We start from the raw sequence: 20,279 nt of genomic DNA on the forward strand, positions 1-20,279 counted from the left end.
GGGGGGGGATGCGGGGGATGCCGGACTACCTTTAAAAATGGGGGTGCTGTCCTGAGGAAAACAAGTACACTTTGAACTCAATGTATCATGTTCTTAGGAAGAACCGAGTTAACTGTTCACCTCCACCAGTCAACTTCCAACTCTCGGGGCTTTATCTGATGCTGATAAGGGGAAATGGCTCCAGTTCTTAATAAGAACACATCATTCGTTATGGAGTAGAGTGGCAGTGGACTTCCTTCCATGGACTTCTCACCCTCTGCATGAATGCCAGGCACCCAATGGTCTGCAATTGGGATCCCTCTTTAAAGACCTTAAGGCTTATAAAGAGACACAGCATTCTTCCTAATAACTGCTGTCATCATATAGTACCTTCCTTTTAGGACATTGATGTTACACAGGTAACACAGAGCTGAAAAAACACACATTAGCCCAATTCTGTCTCTTTTTTTTTGCAGTTCTTCCCACTAAAGTCACCATCCTGGGCCCCACTAGCGGTGCGGAGAACAAAAGCCTGTCCCTGTCCTGCTTCACAGCTACCAGCAATCCCCCCGTCTCCATCCGCTGGTGGCTGGGACCAGTGGAATTAGGAGATACGGTGGTGACCATAACTGATGTGAGTGCTAACCTTAATGCTATCATCCATAGAAGTGTACATTAATGATAGAAGTTTAAGGAGAACCTGTCTTTTAATCTCACCGTACTAACAGGAGTAGTTACAAGGTACAGTTAATAGATTACCCACTCTGCTCATGGGTGGGGTCAATAAAACACAAATCCTGAAGAAGTGATATTCCTTAATTGCTGTGGTTCAATGACATGTGACTCGGCACTGGTAAGTTATGTCCTGCGACTTACAGTAGCTCTACATGGTGGACGCTGACATCAGCAGAATCGTCTTTCACTTTCACTAAAGGCTATGCTGTTGTCAACACCCCCACTGTGGTTCCTGGGGGCTCCAGGACATGGAACTTGACCTGGAAGCAAGGAACTGCAAAGCCCATATTTACAAACCCATATTTACAGTTTTTCAAAGTGCACTTTTTCTATGAGGTCCCAATCACACACAGAAATCTTGACTCTGACAGACACACACCCCATCTACTTTCCAAAGAAGTGCCTCCTTATTGGTCGCTGAGTTGCCATATTGGATGGAGGGAGACTTGCCACTTCCTGCATGCAGTCAGGTTCAGGAGTCCCGAGACTCACAGTAATAGATTTTTGGGCATCAGTTACTTTGTGACTGGTCCACCTAAAAAAAAAAAGTCAAAACCAAGACTTTGTTGCTCCATGAGATCTTGCCCTCATGGTGGACCTTTTCTCTTTCTCCTGGAATAGAGACAATCAATGTATTTAATGTTGCTACACGTTTGCTGATGTGCGTTTCAAAGGAATTTTAAAGGATCATCTTGACTTTGGGGTTGGGTTGTATGGACCAGTGTCCATTTAAGTTTATTGCTTCTGTTGCTATGCATCCTCTTGATTTCATTTCAACTGGACAAGTAATCTCCAGGCTTCATAGAGCAGCAGAGGGCCGAAATAGTGGCTCCATTACAGCCTCACAAACCAAGCTCCATTGTCTAAAATTCGTATTCTTCCCCCACATCCTGGTGGACTTGAGGAAACATCCTTTTTGCCTTATATTAAAAGGAGAACTATGGGGTCAGGGCTTTTCCCCATAGTTCTCCTTAGGGTAACGGGAGGACACAAACTAGCGGTGACCTCCTGTCACCCTAAGCTCAGTATACTGAGACGCCGCAGCTCTCTATGTACTGAGACGCCGCAGCTGAAGCGCATCCCGACAATTATGTCTGGATCCGCCCAGCTGCGTGAGTGAAAGCTGGCTCTGCCCATCTAGAGGCAGAGCCAGCTGTACCCGCCCCCTCCACCGTCTGTTCCGCCAGTCAGCGCTGGAGGATCGGAGCGGGGAGGGGGGAATCCAGCCCCTCCCCTGTCACGGCAGAGGGCCGTGACAGGATCGAGAAGTGAGCGAACGCCTGTATGTGTTCGCTCTCCTCCCGATCTACTGAGCCGACCTGTGACAGTCTCATTGTCACAGGTCGGCTAGAACCATGAGGTGAGTGAAAATCATCCCCCCCCCCTCCCCCCCTCATAGTTCTCCTTTAAAAACAACTTTTATATTTATGGTCTGCTTTACCCGTGAGCCCAGTCCTTTGATGTAAAATTTTCCTGAAGTTTTTCTTTCGATAACATAACTTTTTTTTTTTCCCCCTGTAGTCTGATCATGGCGGGAAGGTGACTATGTCCAATATTACCACCGTAGTGCAGAGAGAACATAATGGAATGCAGTTGACTTGTGAAGCCTTCAATGAAGCCATCCTCTACAGCAAGGCCAACAGTGTTCAGCTAAGCGTGCAGTGTGAGTAACAACGGCCATGGGAGCTTTGATCTCATTGTCTCATGTAGGACTTTAATCAGTTCTGTGCCACTGGACACATCAAGCAGTGATGTATTCTAAATCTATTCACGGTTGCCTATAAAAAACCTTGATCAATACAATGATCGAGATACAATATTTGAAACTGCGGCAAGCTATTGTCTGCTGCTAGGCTACCGGGACAAACCTTTAGCCCAGTCATCTTTTTATCCTAAAAACTTTAAAAACGTAGATGGAAGTCTTGCTGATTTCTCTCTTCATGTACATTAACCTGCCAGTTTTGTCTTCTGGCCCTTTTGTTACCCAATTTAAAGTTTGGCAGTTGAGTTTGTTAACTGTTTTCAGATCCTCCTCAGAAAATATGGCTAGAGGCCCCTCCCCTCGACATTCGCTTCCGTGCTGGTACCCGCGTCAGGTTAACCTGTTTCTCCAGTGGGGGGCATCCAGCACCACGACTCATTTGGCTAAAGGTAAGTGGCACTTTTTTTTACCGGGACAATTGTGGGGCCCTGAAAATGCCAGACGTAGCAAGACTATAGAGCAAGTCCATCATTGGGCCTTGTCTGTACTATAATTAAACTTTCTTCATGTCCTCTTTGGTTTACCCAAGCTCAACAAGTACCGTAGTGCAGGATGATGAGAATTTAATAACATAGCGTCACCATAGTTGGTCAAAGATCTTTGAACTTTCCAGTGACCAGTTAAGGTTTATTTCCTTGGTATCTAACTCATTTCTTCTTATTGCATTCCGAGGAACTCTCAACATGTCCAACACTGTAGTTGAGATTTTCTGGTGACCTTGGACCTGCTTCAATATAAGATTCAGAGGGTTATTCACAAAGCTGCCGAAGGCAGCCGAGCGAATAACTCACCCGAAGTGAAGGGAGCCGAACGCCGTTCGGCTATTCACTTCAGGCTTGTATGGCTGATTTCAGCCGTACATCGGCTGAAATCAGCCGTACATTGGCTTGCTTTCGGCTGGCTTCGGCTGGCTTCGGTTCAACTGAACATGCTCAGCTCACTGCCGTTCGCCCTATTCGCACAGAGTGAATAGCTGAATGCCGCCGAGCGCCATTCGGCTCAGCTATTCTGCTCGGTACCTCCTTGGTACCGAGCAGAATAGAAAATCAGTGAAAAAAGTAAAAAAAACAAACAAAAAAGTAGAAAACAAATGTTTAAAAATGTAAATAAATGATACATTTAAATAAATAAATAAAGATTTCTTTAAAAAAACAAAAAAACAAACAATTGGGCAGAGCTAGCAGTGACAGCTAGCTCCGCCCAACTGTTTACTATTGGCCGGGACCTGCTAGCAGGTTCCGGCCAATAAATAACAACTGGGCAGAGGCGGCTGTGACTTTTCCGCCCAGTTGTCATTGTTTAATGACAGTTCAGCGTCCACAGGTGACCTGGGGACACTTATGTGTCATTGCAACTAGGTGGAGCCCAGCTGTCAGTTGCAAGGCTTTCGACCTGCCAATGGCCGGCCGTTCGCCCCGCTTCGGGTGTCACTTCGGCTCAGCCTATGCCTTGGGCTCGGCTGAGCCACACGGCCAGCTTCCGGAGATGTACGGACTATAGTGAATAGCCCATACAGCAGCCCTTTTGTTCGACTGAACATAAGGGCTCCGGCGGCCGAAGCTAGTCGAGGGATCAGCCGGAGCTACGGCTGATTCCTCAGCTAGCTTTGTGAATAGCCCTCTTATTGTCCATTCTGGTCTCCTCCAGTTGCCTTCAGTCCTGGCCCAAATATTGCATTAGGTCAGGTTCTAAGCGTATATGGACAGCCTAAGTTTAATGACCACAGAGATCTCAGAGCTCAGATAAGAAAAACATACCATTGCCTTCCCTACTTCAAAGTGATAGAACGATAGAGCTAGATGACTGAGTACACTCAATAAACTAATACGCAGTTGTATGAAGGTATCCAGGGCCGGCCTTAGGTCTTTAGGCGCCCTGTGCGAGAAAGCTTTACAGCGCCCCTCAGTGACCACACCCCTCAGTGGCCACACCCTTTAGTGACCACACCCCTAGTAACCACACCCATTTATTACCCATATTTTTGGTAAAATATAAAAAGCGGGGTCACGTCGGGTAAATAGACACCAAACATGTCATGCTTTAAAATTGCGCGCACCCGCAAAATCGAAAAAAATTACCATGCCCAAAATTGACCATAGGTGACGCTTTAAAAGCTTTTACCGCTCATCAGTTTAGTGTTATCAGTGATTGATAGCCCTACAATTATTGCTCTCACTCCGACGGCAATATGTAACTTGTGCGGCGTAATGGGCGAAATCGTCGTTTTCACACGTATGAGCACCCGACGCCTGTTTGCATGCGTGTATGTATGGGGGGGACTTTAAAAAAATGTTTTATTCTTTTTTATTTGTAACTTTACATTTTTTTGGGGGAAACCTAATTTTTTTTCCTATTTTTTTTTCCACTTAACTTTATTGCTATCACATAGGGGGGTTTTCTAACCCTGTGTCGCACGGCGCCCTTGTTGCCATGGCGCCCTGTGCGGCCGCACTGCTCGCACACCCCTAAGGCCGGCCCTGAAGGTATCTCGCCACACGACATCCTTCAGTATTTCTTTTAGTCTTTTTTTTTTTGCACACAATCCTTCAGTATTTCAATGTGACAACAGAGAAATGCTCAGCAAACTCTCCATGCTGTCTTCATTCAGGACAAGAAGGCGCTGACGGAAGGGAAGCAGATCGTTGCAGGGAAGATTGTTTCTCGGGAGATCAACCTGGAAACTGTCCCAAGTGACAACCAGGCCACGTACCGCTGCAATGCCACCAATGATGGAAAGCCTGCACTGTCTGCAACAACCAAGATCCATGTTCAATGTAAGTGGCAAAGCTCCACCATAAAAGCATTTTATCCCTACAATAATACTATGACGTATGTATACATTTTTATGGACACATGACCATCACAGCTACACTATGTAGTAGGAGGACCGCCTTCCAAATGCTTGAGTTCAGTATTTCCGGTGAAGGTTCTTTTAAGGCTACAGCATACAAAGACATTGTAGACAATTGTGCTCTTATAATATTGTAGTAACAGTTTGGTGAAGACCCTTCTCTGTTCCGCCATCACTGTCCCCTGTTGACAAAGACATGGGCTGACCAGTTTGGTGTGGAGGAACTTGAATGTCCTGCACAGAGCCCTGACCTCAACCCACTGAACACCTTGGGGATGAATTGGAATGCAGATTGTGAGCCGGGTCTTCTCATCCAACATCAGTACCTAACCTCACAAATTCCCACAGACACCCTGTCACGATCTGGGATCAGGCTCAGAGTCCAGTAGCTGAAACAGCAGGCAAATTCGTTATATAACAGGCCGGGTTCGGTACACAAGCAGACGGTAGTAGTATAGGAGCAGGCAGAAGCGTAGTCAGCGAACAAGCCAAGGTCAGTAGCCAAAGGTATCAGGTATGTAGCAGAAGACGATGAGAGTAGTCAGTGAATCAGCAGCCAAACGTCGGTACCCGGGAAGCAGTATGAGAGGATTGTATCACAGAAAGAGCAGGAAGCAAGATATTGGCGGGAGCACAATAATCTGGCAAACAGGAAGTGCAGAGGCGTGGCTTAAATAGGAAGTTCAAGGGAGGAGCAAGGAGTTCAGCAGAAACTAGGTTTACCTGAGTATACGCAGGAGATCAGGCTAGAAGCTATCTAAGGTTCTAAGGTGGCTCAGCAGGTAGAACCACTGCCAGCTACAGCAGAGGCCTTCCCAGAAGAGTGGAGGATGTTATAGCTGTAAAGGGGGGCCAGCTCCTTATTATTGCCCATGGTCTTGGAATGGGGTGTCCAACAAGCTCATATACCATAGGAGTGATGGTCAGGTGTCTACAAACAACTGGACATATACGGTATAACTTTACATGATTCTATCTTCTATACCTCCTAATGTACTGCAGTGGCAAAAAGGGAAATTTGTACCGCCAGATATGTGACGGGAAACAGGGTCACCTTGTAGCTCTTACATTTTCAGTCCAGGACACACCACTTTAATCTGTACATGTATGATGTCATCATGATATCTTTCACTTTGCCTCTCCAAGAGCTGTAAATTATGTAAGGGTGCTAAACATCTAGACAAAAACTTTTGGCAAGTTTATCTCCTCCACCTCCCACTTGCAAAAATACTGTTTGCCCTTCACGTCAAGTGTGCGTCATAGAGAATGGGAAACCAAGATGTGTCAGACCACAAGTGGACTATTGCTGGGCAGCTGGAGATCCTCACTTCCAAACCTTTGATAAAGTGTGTTACGACTTCATGGGAACATGTACATACACGTTTGCCAAAGTCTGCGGGGGGGGGTTGGCGCAGATCTGCAGACCTTCTCAGTTCAAATCAAGAACGATAAACATGGAAATGTCCAAGTCTCTAACGTAGGGCAAGTCACATTACAAACAGTTGGCCATACCATTGTGGTCAAGAAAGGAGGGTATGGCTATGTGAGGGTGAGTATGACTCTTGTGTCCAGGGTCAGATTTATGTTTTAACCAAACTTTTCAAAAGCAGAACAGCTCCCAGTGTTGTCATGTTGGATGACCCAAACTTAAAGGCGCACTTCAGTCAAAATTAGAAAAACCTTGGATGGCAAACAAGAAAGACTGCCACCAGGGCTTCATTTTCCCAACAAGGCTTTGCAATGTGCGCCATTCATATCTGGGCGGTCATAAAGAACCTTTCAGTGCTATATACAGGGGTGTATCTACCACAAGGCAAACTAGGCGTTTGCTTAGGGCGGCACTTTCCAGTGGGGGGGGGGGGGCAGAAAACACAGCCCCAAACCAATGAGGCGGACAGGGCCGGACTTGCCTTTGGGCATACTGGGCACTTGCCCAGTGGGCGGAGGCTGGGCGCCACGGAATCAGTCAGTGGCGGCTGCCCAATAAGACAAACAAGGCGGCCGCAAGACCCTAAGAGCTGCTGCCTAATTAGAGAGCTGCCCGGTGGAGGGGAGGGCCCAGTGAGATGCGGTCCGGCTGGCTTTGTACAGGAGGTGGAGAAGAAGCAGCGGATGGCTCGGGGCTGGCCATAGCATGTGACCTGATGGCGGGATGTCCCAGAAGCAGGCTGGGGGACTGCAATGTATCCTGTTGGTACTGATGGCACTTATAGCTGCAGGTAAGAGGAGCAGCACATGCATGCAGGGAAAGGGACTATGCACAGCCCACAATAGACCCCACACAGCCCACCATAGGTCCCCGCACAGCCCACCCTGAAAACTCTGCACAGCTCTCCTGAGACCTCATTCAGCCCACCTGAGACCATGCACAGCTCTCCTGAGACCCCGTGTGCGCTGTATGCAGTGACTGACAGGTTGTGCAAAATGTCCTAAACAGGATGGGGTGGGGCAAATTTAGATTAAGGAGGGTGCCTGAGTTTAGTCATGCCTAGGAGAGCACAAAGCCAAAATACACCACTGGGTATAAAAAGGTCCATGCGCCAACTGGCTTCCCGAAACCATACTTTGTTTTTGTGCTTTCAGTCCCACCTCTAGATGTGAAAATCATCAACGAGCCCAAGGCGTTTCAACGGGGCACTAACATCACTCTGGAGTGCCGCAGTGGCAGCAGCAACCCCGAGTCCAAAATAACATGGGTGAAGCAAGGAGTCATGTGAGTAACACCAAGCTAAGCGTGTGGAAGAAGGTCCTTCCAGGAGATTGGGAGGGCATGTTTTATACTGATGGTCCATATTACCAGTGCCAAGAGTCACGTCACCTGTCACCCATTGACCAAACCTCTGTCTGCAGTTTGAAGGCAATGGATCTGGGGGTGAAGAACGCTGAATATGGTGGAAAGTCGACCTCCAGTAGAGTCATGCTGAGCTTGTCCTCGGCAGATAATGGAAAGCGGGTGGCCTGTGAGGCTTACAGCAATGTCCTGAAGGAGGGCGTCAACACTTTCTACAAGCTCAACGTCCTCTGTAAGTTCCTCCCTAAAGATTTGTTTGTATGTCTCAAACTACTGAAACATTTGAGTAACATTAGAGACACATGACCAGTTGTAATACACACGTGTGTCATAAATGCCGAAATTCTGTTCAGTCAGTATTCTTATGTAGACACCATCCTCCGGCCCTGACCATTCGCACGTCTTCGTGGTCACGTCTGGGATAGGATAGTGATTTAGATATGTAAGATTCTGAAGTGAAATTCGGCATATTCGGACATTCGGATGCCTCCAAATTTCCGAATGAAAGCAATAACGAATCCAAAAATATCCGAGAATTTGGATGCATCCAAAAACTTTTTCAGCGGCTCAATCGGAATGAACTGATGTTGTCCAACGTTACAATAAAACTCCCCCCCAAAAAAACAGCGTGGAGTCCCCTCCACAATTCCTACCAGACCCTCTAGGTCTGGTAGGAATTTTAGAGGGGATCCCAATGCCAAAAAAAAGCGTGGGGTCCCCCTTAAAATCCCTTAACAGACCCTTCTTTCTAACAGCAGAGTAGGCACCGTACCAGGCAACATGCCCCCCACATGGGGGACCCCTTGGCAAAGCATCTGATCATCATGTTGATGAGGACAAGGGCGTCTTCCCCACAACCCTGGCCCAGTGGTTGTGGGGGGTCTGTGTGGGAATCACGTCGGCCAGCGATGTAGATCCGATCCTTGTCAATCATGATGGATGAGGGACAGCGATTCGCCGAAAGAAAAAATACCCGACACGACCGATCCCGACGAACAACGATCTCAAACGACAGGCCTTCTCCCGAAAACGCCAACAAAGGGGTGGAGCTAATCATGATACCATGTGACTTGCTCCGCCCCTTTGTTTTCAATCAGGGGCAGCTCTCTGTCTCCTAATGGAATGTAATCAAAGGGGGGGATAAAGGGTCAAGGGTCTGGCAAGAGAATTTAGGGGGGACCCCATGCATTTTTATTTTTTTATTTCCACATTTAAAAAAAACCTAACCTCCAGCCAAAAATGCGGAACAAAATGAATTTTTAGGCGGGTTAGATGTCTAATGGTAGTGAAGTCATCTCCCAGCTCTCCCCTCCAATCAGCAAGCTTTATTTGTTAGATTTACAGCACTCTGGAATGCAGTAGATGCTGATTGGTTCACAGGGAGGCCCCTCCCTCTCACATTTATAATATTTAATAAATATATCGCTAGATTATTATGTTTTAGATTTGATTTCCCGAATCCTTCTAATAAAACTTCTATAAATGAAGGACATTGAAGCAGATTTGAGGTCCTCGGATACATAAGTCCCCAATTAGTCCCAGTGCAGGTTTATCAGCGTCGCCCCCTTCCCCCAGCTCAGAGATTGTTTGTCATTATTTGTGTTTTGCTATTTTGTATCCTTGGATCCGACCTTTTCATCCTTCATTCATATCCAACGTTCTTCCTTCCGAGGAAAAGTTATTGTGTTGTGTAAAGTTTTATTTGTTACATTGTTATGATTTGTGTCAATGACGATCACCTAATGAAGGGTTGTGTCTGGTTGTCTCAGTCCCCCCGGAGTTCACTGACGACCAGCCAAAGGTGGTCCAGGCCGTGGAACATGGCGCCGCTCTCATCCCGGGCCACATCAGAGCCAACCCAGCGGAGGTCACCTACACCTGGACCCGGCACGGCGAGACGCTGAACAGAGGCGAGTTATGGATGCGGATATGTTCACTCAGATCTGCCGCTTGTTGGATGCCACCATCCCCCATAGATCACAAATCTATCCTATCTATCTATCTATCTATCTATCTATCTATCTCTCTATATATCTATCTCCCTCTCTCTTCTCTCTCTCTCTCTCTCTCTCTCTCTCTCTCTCTCTCTCTCTCTCTCTCTCTCTCTCTCTCTCTCTCTCTCTCTCTCTCTCTCTCTCTCTCTCTCTCTCTCTCTCTCTCTCTCTCTCTCTCTCTCTCTCTCTCTCTCTCTCTCTCTCTCTCTCTCTCTCTCTCTCTCTCTCTCTCTCTCTCTCTCTCTCTCTCTCTCTCTCTCTCTCTCTCTCTCTCTCTCTCTCTCTCTCTCTCTCTCTCTCTCTCTCTCTCTCTCTCTCTCTCTCTCTCTCTCTCTTTTCTATCTATCCATCTACCTATCTATTCTCTCTCTCTCTCTCTTCCTCTCTCTCTCTCTCTTCTATCTACCTCTCTCTCTCTTTCTCTCTCTCTTTTCTATCTATCTCTTCTCTCATCTCTCTCTCTCATATCTATCTACCCCCATCTCTCTCTCTCTCTCTCACTATGTATATATAACACAAGTGGAAAGGCCAGATATGTCTCTAGAAGTATCTGATGTCCTGCTGAGTGATTCGGATGGAGGGCAGTGCGGTCCTCTCAGAAGCCAGCAAGAGACCACATGGAGTATCTCAGGCAATGGAGTGCTGACATCTGCCTGGCCGGCATCAGCTCAGCCTGTAATCTTCTGAAGATAAAAATCATCCAGAAAACAGTTTCCAGTAAATTCCGATGATAATTATTGTTATGGTGTTTCCTTTTTTTTTTTCCTTGTGAGCTGCGGGAGCGCCTGCACAGAAAGTAATGAATTATTACCCAGCAGAGAAGCTCAAAGTTTTGCACAACAGCGAGTAAACGGTTACCTCGCTTTCCGCGTTAGAGTACACCCAGCGCTCCATTATTCCTTGTGAATTAAACAGGAGAAGCTCCTTTGTTCTATCATACATTATTTAAATGTTCTGCAAACTCTCTCCTGTAATACAATCTTATTGCAATGTATGGCCTGAAGGTGTTCTAGCAGCAGGCTCTAATAGAGATGAATGGAATGGGCTGGGAGCGGCCTGAAGAGAGCAACAGTGACATCTTGTGGTTAAAATGAAGTATTACATGCCAGTAAATACAGAGATACTGTTAATCTAGGGTAGTGAATTAAAATTCAAGGAGGTCTGGTGAGTAACATTTTCATCAAGCAGAGGTCCGAATCACAGTCCAGACAGATCGGTCACTCAGTCCGTGTCTGTACCACGGTCCGCCATTTATGCTGTATTCACACCAGCAGTTGCACTACAATGCACACCTGCTGGTGTGTGTTCCCAGGCACAGTGCTGATGCGCCAATCCCACATTGAACTGTTTATTCCTTTTATTCTTTTGTTAATCCCCTATGTGACAGCATTTGGAGTAGACAGGTTCTTTTTACGGAGACATCAGGAGTCTATTAGACCCTGCCCTCCAATACAGATGATCAAGCACAGGGTTGTGCTTGATCGCCTGTGTAACCGGCACTTCATTCGGGTTTTGACAGCTTCCTGCTTCATTCATCACAGAGCAGATTGGGGAATGGATGTTCCCCGGTCTGTAGCTGCTCTCCATCCTGACACCCCTGCCATGGTCCTGGGCCCCCCAGAGAAAATAGACTCCTGATGCCTCCATAAAGAGTACCTGTCTACTCCAAATGCTGTCACATAGATAGATAGGTGTAGATCCTCAGGGAGATAGCTGCATCTGTACAACTCACCATAGTCTGTGCAGAATCCTGGAAGATGTTGGCATTATATAACTGATTAATAATATTAATCATTACTCTCCTTTTCATTTGATCTCCTGCAGAGGGAGCTTACAGACATCACCTGCGCGGAGCCGGCGCCCTGGAAATTTGGAACGTGAGCCGCGCTGATTCTGGGGACTATACCGTGACCTGTGAGAACGCTCAAGGGACAAACAGCACAATGGTGACCCTGGACGTACATTGTAAGAACCTACCACCTATACAGACAAACTCAAAGACAAGGTCTATTTTGGTTGCCCACCTGGTGGGTGGGTAGGTTGGCTGGTTGGTTGGCTGGTTGGTTTGCTGGTTGGTTGGCTGGTTGGTTGGCTAGTTGGTTGGCTGCTTGGCTAGTTGGTTGGTTGGTTGAACATTCCCTTTCTTCCCAGCATCATGGGCATTCATGAACTTTTACCTGGGACAAAGGCCCCTCTTGCCCCAACCAATCCCCTTTCCCCTCCAGTTGTTCACATCATGTCTACATTACGAAGAGAACCCTATCTGCCCCTCGAAGATTGACCTTCTGTCTCCTCTACAGACTCTCCAACTATTCGTAGCCTTGGGGACCCTACAGAGGTGGATTTGGGGGGCCGAGCGGAGATTGTGTGCACAGCTGATGCCAATCCGGCCACGGACGGCATGTTCCAGTGGAGGTGGCTGGTAAGAAACAACCTCCCTATTCCTTGTTTTCATGTATTCCTGTAATGCTTCCTGTGGGAACGCTGTTGAGAAGGGAGAATGGGGGTGTGAACAATTCATTTCTAAATGACCAGGAATGTGGACTGCAGAGGGAGTTTTATGGGCGGGGCTGGGAATCATTGGTCGGCACAATCAAGCACTATGGAGTAGATGTTCCCAGAACTCCAGGTTATAGGCGATGCTCGGATGAAAAGTGAAACTTCTGGACCAGTGGTGTGCTCTTCCTCTCTGTATCTCTACATTCAGCCGTTGAACTGGAGATACCTTGAAAGATAATTGGATCGTTGACCGATGTCTATTTCCTGTTGGCAGGGGGACGAAGACCGCGATCTCTCTGGTCTGGAGCGAAAAGTTGACGGTCTCACCGGACGCCTGATTATCACTGAAGCTAAGAGGTCAGATGCCGGACGCTACGAGTGCACGGTAGAAAACGGGGTGCCTCCAGCCGTGAAGGCCGACGCTCGCTTGATTGTGCGCTGTAAGAACCCGTTCATGTTATTATACTCTACATGCTGGTTGGGTCAGTGACTCAGAAGGAGGTCAACTATGGCTGCCCTATAATCCTCCCATCATAGCTTTCCTTTAAGTCTAATATGTGTCTTTTATAATTGCCTGTATTTCGGCTTTAAATACCTTTTTTTCTGCGTCCTGCAGTTAAGCCAGAGATACAGAAGGGGGTGCACCTGAGCAAGGTGGCTGTAGCAGGAGATGGGAAGACCTCCACTGGCCTCCTCTGCAAAGCTGAGGGGATCCCATCCGTATCATTCAGCTGGGCGAAAAATGGAGTGACTCTGGATTTCAAGAACCCCAGGTAACCTTCTTGTGATGCCTTATCTCACCAGGGACGTGCGGTCAGGGGAGGCAAAAGGTGTCCTCTTCGAGTCTGAAGCTGAGAGCTTTTTCTCCATTCAGAGCAGCTTGTTGCAGGTTACACAGCAGGTAATCCTCCCCGCTGTGTAACCTGTCATGGACAGAGCGCTGCCTGTTAATTACAGGCAGCGCTGCATCTGGCTTTTGACAGGTAGTTAGGTTACACAGCAGCGGGCTTCCCCACTGCTTGTGTAACCTAACTTGGTGAGGCAAGAGCTAGAGGCGTGAGCTCTGTGGATGGCTTGGGCCAATGGCAAAGCGCCATTGCTCGATACTGACCCAGATTGCCTGACTCTGCCCATATCTCCTGCCCCCATTGCCGACTCTGCCCATATCTCCTGCCCCCATTGGCGACTCTGCCCATATCTCCTGCCCCCATTGCCGACTCTGCCCATATCTCCTGCACTCATTGCCGACTCTGCCCATATGTCCTGCCCCCATTGCCGACTCTGCCCATATCTCCTGCCCCCATTGCCGACTCTGCCCATATCTCCTGCCCCCATGGCCGACTCGGCCCATATTTTCTGCCCCCATTGGCGACTCTGCCCATATCTCCTGCCCCGATTGCCGACTCTGCCCATATCTCCATCACCCATTGCCAACTCTGCCCATACCTCCTGCCCCCCATTGCCGACTATGCCCATATCTCCTGCCCCCATTGTCGACTTTGCCTGTTCCTGTTATTTTCTTGCCTACTGTCAGCCATGACCCCCCCATGTAAACCAACTACTCCATGGCTCCTCCCTGTCTCCTCCCTTCCTCCTCCCCACAAACCTTGGTTACCAAACTGGGGGCGGGGCTTTGGTGGGACGGGAGCAGAGCTCCGGCGGGCTTGGGGGATGCCTCACCCAGCACAGAAGGCACGTCACTGTATCTCACTGTTCGGTTGCTGGCTCCTCATTGGCTCCACCGCATCTCTAAGATCTCTGCATGTGTTCCCAGCTTCACCCACTGCCATCACAAGGCCATGAATACAGCAGCAGGAATGAGACTCTCCAGCTTGGTTTTGTAGGTGGCTGAAGAGCTATTCCAAAGAGTATCTCATAATTTTTTTTCCTGGTGTGATTGTCTCCTTTATGACTGTGACACGGGGGAGGGGGCGTGTCTTGTAGGTACTCGGTCCAGATGTCCCACGAGCATTGGGTTCACACCAGCACTCTGATTATCGCCAACGTCAGCGCGGTGCATGACTACGCCATCTTCACATGCACCGCCACCAACGCTCTTGGATTGGACATCTTCTCCATCCACCTCGTCAGCACCAGTAAGACTAAATCACTGTCTACCCAAGCACTCTACAGAAGCCGTATGACGCAATAACATGTTCCTTGTTGTTCTCAGAGGCCTTGTAGCACATTGGAGGGTATCTGTGAAGATTAAAGGGAATGTTTAGTCTTTACAGTTTTTTTTTGTGCATGTAAAGCAGATCAGCTTGATGTCTATTATCGATATTCTGTATGTTAATGGTTTACCGTGTATGCTTATTACAGAAGCAGGCCCTGCTCCCTGCTCCCTAGTGCTGCACAGTGGAGCAGGAAGCAGGGCCTGCTTATGTAATAAACGAATATGGCATAACAGTACCATACACTCACTGTCTGATTTATTTAATGCTTCTCTTCCCTTCTGCTATCCAGGTCGTCCGGACCCTCCATCCGACCTGAAAGTCCTCAGCTTCACACATAATTCCATCACTTTGGGGTGGAGTGCTGGCTTTGATGGCGGCCTGGAGCAGAGGTTCCGTGTGAGGTGAGCTGTGATTTATATATATATTATAACATTACTATTAGGGATGTCCCGATACCACTTTTTCAAGTACTTCCCCTCATGTACTTGCCGATACCAATTACCGATACTTTTTCTTAAAGGGACAGGTGACTTTAAATGATCCATAGTACAACTACATGTTATGTACTATGGATCATGATTTAACCTATTAATGTTAGCAGGGGAGAATTGTAAATCTATTGCTGCAGTGTAGTGGAGGTGTGTGCTGTATATGTACTACATATACATTACACACATTGTCGACTTTTGCTTGTTATTTTCTTGCCTACTGCCTGTCATGACCTCCCCATGTAAACCAACTACTCCATGGCCGCCACCTGCCTCCACTTCTTCCAGAACATCGACTACTCTCTTGCCTACTGCCTGCCATGACCTCCCCATGTAAACCAACTACTCTCTGGCTGCCACCTGCCTTCACTTCTTCCTGGACATCTACTACTCTCTTGCCTGCTGCCTGTCTTGACCTCTACCTGTACACTGACCTCTCGCAGTATCCCTATCTTGTCTCCACAGCTTAGTCACCTTGTTCCTGCAACCACTTAGTGGGATCCTGAGGGCCTCAGCCTGGTGTCACCTTGCAGGAAAGTAGCCCTGGGGGCCGCTAGTCTGACCAGCCCATCAATCCTTGTGGGGTACTCTGGTGGAGACCAAGTGGTCACCTGCCAGGGGTGTCATCTGTAACAGCTTTAAGAAGGCAACAGATGAGACAGCTCATCATACCCCAAAATATCACTTTGGGATCACACTACCCCGAAGGGTGGAGCTGCGGTTGAACTCTTTCTTCTCCATTAGAGAGGTCACCAATGAACATCATCTTTCTGCATTCAATAATGCAAAATTGTTTTTTTTAAGGTACCGGTGGAGCGGCGTGGACAGTCACATGTATGTGGATGTCTTCCCACCTCAGTCCACGGTGTTTACCATTTCGGGCCTAAAGGGCAGCACCGCCTATAACTTCTCAGTCAACGCCATCAACGTGTTGGGAGACAGCGACTACGCAGATGGAAATGCCATCATTACGGTCACCACACAAGGTTACCTATGGAGGGGGATGGGGGTCACAATACAAAGGTGATCGGGAAAGTTTTCTGTTCTCCGGGAAGCCAAAATTTTATGTTGTCAGACAACTTTAAAGCTGAATGATATCATTGCGTGTTTGACAGGTTCTATATACTGACCCCGTGCACATTCTTGGTAGGCTGAGTAAACATACAGCTCTTCCTGGGAGGGAGAACACCATGTCACTAGCATCTACTTGGCAATTGGCTAGCTATTGCTGTCCTTACAGGCAGATGTCCTTGGAAGATGTTCCTGTTTGGACCTTGACTCAGTCTCCTGCTATATGACTTCATACATTGCCACCCACAGTTTCATCCATCTCCTTGACTACTAGGTCACATCCCCTAGGAGTCGTATTCTGGAGGACTAATGTGCTTGAAAAGGTCTGACAATTAAACTGTGACCTACAACAGGCAGAATTAAAGGACTGTTAGGTGGAGACAAGAATTTTGACCGAATCAGCAATTACCAGGTTCTCTCCATCAACGATTACCAGGGTCTGTCCATTAACAATTACCAGAGTCTGTCCATCAACAATTACCAGGGTCTGTCCATCAACAATTACCAGGGTCTGTCCATTAACAATTACCAGGGTCTGTCCATCAACAATTACCAGGGTCTGTCCATTAACAATTACAGGGTCTGCCCATTAACAATTACCAGGGTCTGCCCATTAACAATTACCAGGGTCTGCCCATTAACAATTACAGGGTCTGCCCATTAACAATTACCAGGGTCTGCCCATTAACAATTACCAGGGTCTGCCCATCAACAATTACCAGGGTCTGCCCATTAACAATTACAAGTGTCTGCCCATTAACAATTACCAGGGTCTGTCCAACCAAGTCCATTGGTTGTCTTTGTCTCAGCTATCTCTCTCGTAGTCAGTGGCTGAGGCTTCAGGTTAAATGGCAGATCTTCTTGGACATTGTCCTTGGTTTTATCAGCTTTATTATTACCCAGTCACTTAATCTGTCACTTAGTCACCTGATATATCTCCACCCATGATTTCATAATCCCCCCCGACCACTATGCCACACCCCTGAGGAGCCCTAGTCTAAGAGGACTATTATGTTTAAAACTTTGATCTACCATATAGAGAGAGTGAAGAGATTGCCAGACAAGAATTCCAACCAATTTAACATTAAAGGGGGTTTGTGTTATTCTCCTTTCAGCGGACTTCCAAGTGGAGATCTCAAAACCAGAAGCATCAACGCCGGCTACACCACAGGCAGGTGAGAGACCGAGATAGGATGGGGCCACCTTGTGAGAACCTGGAAGATGTTTGGGGTCAATATACAATTTGATTTACCAGTCATATATTCCTGAGCTTCCCTAATGAAGCCTACAGCTATGCACACCCTGCACCATTGCCCCCCCCCCCCCACTCCTTTTCCCTGAGTTAAAAGCTAAAGCTTGCTTGCCGAAATGTCTGCCCGAATCCCACAAATGTGCGTTTGTTTTTCTTCCATTACCCAGATGCCTTGGCTTGGACGCCATATTTGTTTGCTGCAATGGGAGGAGGCGGGGCTCTGCTTATCATATCCAATGCAGGTCTTGTCTGTTGCCTGGTGAGGAGACACAGGATGAGAAAAAAAGAAGGTAAAAGTCTGAGCACGGGCATCCAAACATGCGTCAGGAAAAGCACCTCCTGTCATGTGCATCAAATGCATCTGTTTGTTTTTTGTCAGTTCTGATTAAACGCTCTATTGCATATATTGTGGTTTATAAATGTCCTAAATTGTCTAATTCTCCTGCCTCGTGCCTTTCACAGGAGATGCCGTAAAGAAAGACGACAGGTGAGGTCTAGTACTGTGGCTGAAATCTTTATCTTCAATGTGTAACGTTATGTTCCCAGTGTTTCTTGTTTGATTGTCCCAAGAGGAATGAACACAGAATGCACAGGCAGTATGTAAGCTGAGTACTTCCCTCCTCCCCCTCACTTATTACTGGCTGGCTTGTGTCACGTGTTTATCAGTGAGATTCCTAATATTGAACTGTATTTCCTTCTTCCCATGTGCTTGTTACTACCCTGTTTCCCCGAAAATAAGACCTACCCCGAAAGTAAGACCTAGTACTATTTTTCAAGATTCCTGTAATATAAATGCCTTGCTGTTGTGCTGATCCAATGGCTTTAATACTTTGTGAGTCACAGACCTGGAACAAAAGATGGGGGTTTGGAGTTCTGGTATGGAGTTCTGCAGTGACTTAGGGTTGAAGCCATTGGGTCAGCATGACCATAGGGGTCCTCACATATTTCTCAGAAGGGGGTTCCTTGAAGGTTGCGCTATAATGTATTCTTGATTGCTGCTTAGCATACCCAAAGGTGCCCTTAATGAGTATGGAGATGGAGAACTTATCAACACTCAAGCCAAGAAGACATTGCTGATTGACAGCGGCTCAGAAACCGGGTCCAGTGTGTACCAGGTGAGATGGACTGCAATTATGGATGAGTGATGGTGGTTATGGAAGAGTTTGCTGACCTGGTCTTCATTGTCATCTCCTTAGGACAGCACATCAGAGTCTGGTCTCTATTACTATCCTACACGGGACTACCAGCCATCCCTCTCCCCTCACTATGAGAGTGCAGAGAGAGGGGACCCGCGGCTCCAGGACTGGACAGGTCAGTAAGATCATAGCTACTAACCCGGGTTGGCTTTTCAATAAGGGTCCATTATACAAGAAATATATTGAAGTGGGAGAATACATTGTGAGTTGCCGGAAGGGTAAGACTCTCTGTCTGGGGTGTCATTGGCCAGATTTCCCTTCCTTGACAATATTTTCACCCATACAGGAACATTTCCAGGGGTACATAGTTTAAACTGAATAAATGGTTTTCTGTAGCTTGGTCTTCTGTGAAATTATAAATAAAGTTAAGCAGAGATCTCCTTCAAATCTATATTGATCATACAATCATGGAAACCAAAGACCCGTGGCCCATTGTGATGATTTCCCATTTGCTTGTCCTGTTGTGTGCTCTAGAGGCTGGATATGAAGACTGGTATGGGGACTCTGATGTCCATGAGTATGAGGAAGTACAAGGCGTTTACCCTCCATCCTCCAGGTCAAGATGGCCTCCTGCCACTACGGTTAGTCCCTTGATCTTAGGCAGTTCAGCAAACAAGCATTTCTATAACCAGAGCCACTAATTGTGGGTCTCCCGTCTTTTTTTATTGACTCCAGCAGGCCAGCCAAAGAAGGGAGGCACCATGGGAAGGGTTCCAAGGGGCAGTTGGAGTCTACGATGAACCTGACTTGACATCACCTGCAACATACGAGGCGCTTTACGGTGGGCAGGGACACTTGGTGTGACCTGGAGAGAGCTTTTGATGGCATCTTGTGGGCCAAGTAGGAGAAGTTTAGGCCAATGCAGTAAAAATAATCATCAAGCCATAGGAACCACCTAATACTTGTGTCTTTGGTAGAGATGTTGGGTTCATATCGGATGCAAGCCTGGATCTGTGAGTCAATCTGGAGCCCTGGCCAGTTGACCTTGAAGAAGACTTGACTAAGGAGCTATGGAGGCTCCTGAGGCAATGGATTAAACACTTTTTAAATACTGACTCAACTCTCATATCTGTAACCACCAACATCCAGTAGCCCAAATTCTATTCTTTGTTATTTGAGTTTCCAGAAATGTGAAATCTCCGTTCTTATAGGGTATAAAAAAAAAAGAGGTTTTTAATACCAAGCGACCAAAAAGTGGTAATCTTAAATTTCAGGGAACTTAGCAAACATTTTTAGCTTTTCCTATTAGAGAATTTGCTGATGGTAGCGGAAAGTTTTTTTTTGTTTAATTGTATTATGTTTCTGTTCTCCTTTTCATATAATAAGATTCTTTCCCCTTGTTACTGTTAGGAATATGCCCATCAAAAACCACGGCCACCCCCTTAAGTTATTGAGTTTTAAAGTGTTTGCAGGAGATTTGCCTATAAAACAAATTTCTTGCATGTTAATAAAATATTTTTTTGGCCATGTGTAATAAAATAATG

General features: G+C 47.0%; 1 protein-coding gene across 1 annotated transcript in view; it reads left to right on the plus strand.

Annotated features, from left to right (window-relative positions):
- The window catches only part of NPHS1 (NPHS1, nephrin), a 32,167-nt gene extending 12,546 nt beyond the window's left edge, over positions 1-19,621 (plus strand). Inside the window, exons 9-29 of the mRNA XM_018570729.1 lie at positions 456-613; positions 2,236-2,377; positions 2,741-2,865; positions 5,085-5,250; positions 7,911-8,040; positions 8,178-8,350; positions 9,888-10,028; positions 11,937-12,077; positions 12,413-12,534; positions 12,886-13,051; positions 13,228-13,384; positions 14,556-14,707; positions 15,078-15,189; positions 16,081-16,262; positions 17,463-17,522; positions 17,767-17,889; positions 18,062-18,086; positions 18,603-18,714; positions 18,796-18,910; positions 19,270-19,376; positions 19,471-19,621. Coding sequence (XP_018426231.1) covers positions 456-613; positions 2,236-2,377; positions 2,741-2,865; positions 5,085-5,250; positions 7,911-8,040; positions 8,178-8,350; positions 9,888-10,028; positions 11,937-12,077; positions 12,413-12,534; positions 12,886-13,051; positions 13,228-13,384; positions 14,556-14,707; positions 15,078-15,189; positions 16,081-16,262; positions 17,463-17,522; positions 17,767-17,889; positions 18,062-18,086; positions 18,603-18,714; positions 18,796-18,910; positions 19,270-19,376; positions 19,471-19,599 — 2,738 coding nt within the window. The 3' untranslated portion in view covers positions 19,600-19,621. The remainder of the gene's footprint in view (positions 1-455; positions 614-2,235; positions 2,378-2,740; positions 2,866-5,084; positions 5,251-7,910; positions 8,041-8,177; positions 8,351-9,887; positions 10,029-11,936; positions 12,078-12,412; positions 12,535-12,885; positions 13,052-13,227; positions 13,385-14,555; positions 14,708-15,077; positions 15,190-16,080; positions 16,263-17,462; positions 17,523-17,766; positions 17,890-18,061; positions 18,087-18,602; positions 18,715-18,795; positions 18,911-19,269; positions 19,377-19,470) is intronic.
- The last annotated feature ends 658 nt before the right edge of the window (positions 19,622-20,279 follow it).

The sequence above is a fragment of the Nanorana parkeri genome, unplaced genomic scaffold (assembly GCF_000935625.1).
Source record: "Nanorana parkeri isolate BGI_ZX_2015 unplaced genomic scaffold, ASM93562v1 scaffold1586, whole genome shotgun sequence".
NCBI classification, from domain to species: Eukaryota; Metazoa; Chordata; class Amphibia; order Anura; family Dicroglossidae; genus Nanorana; species Nanorana parkeri.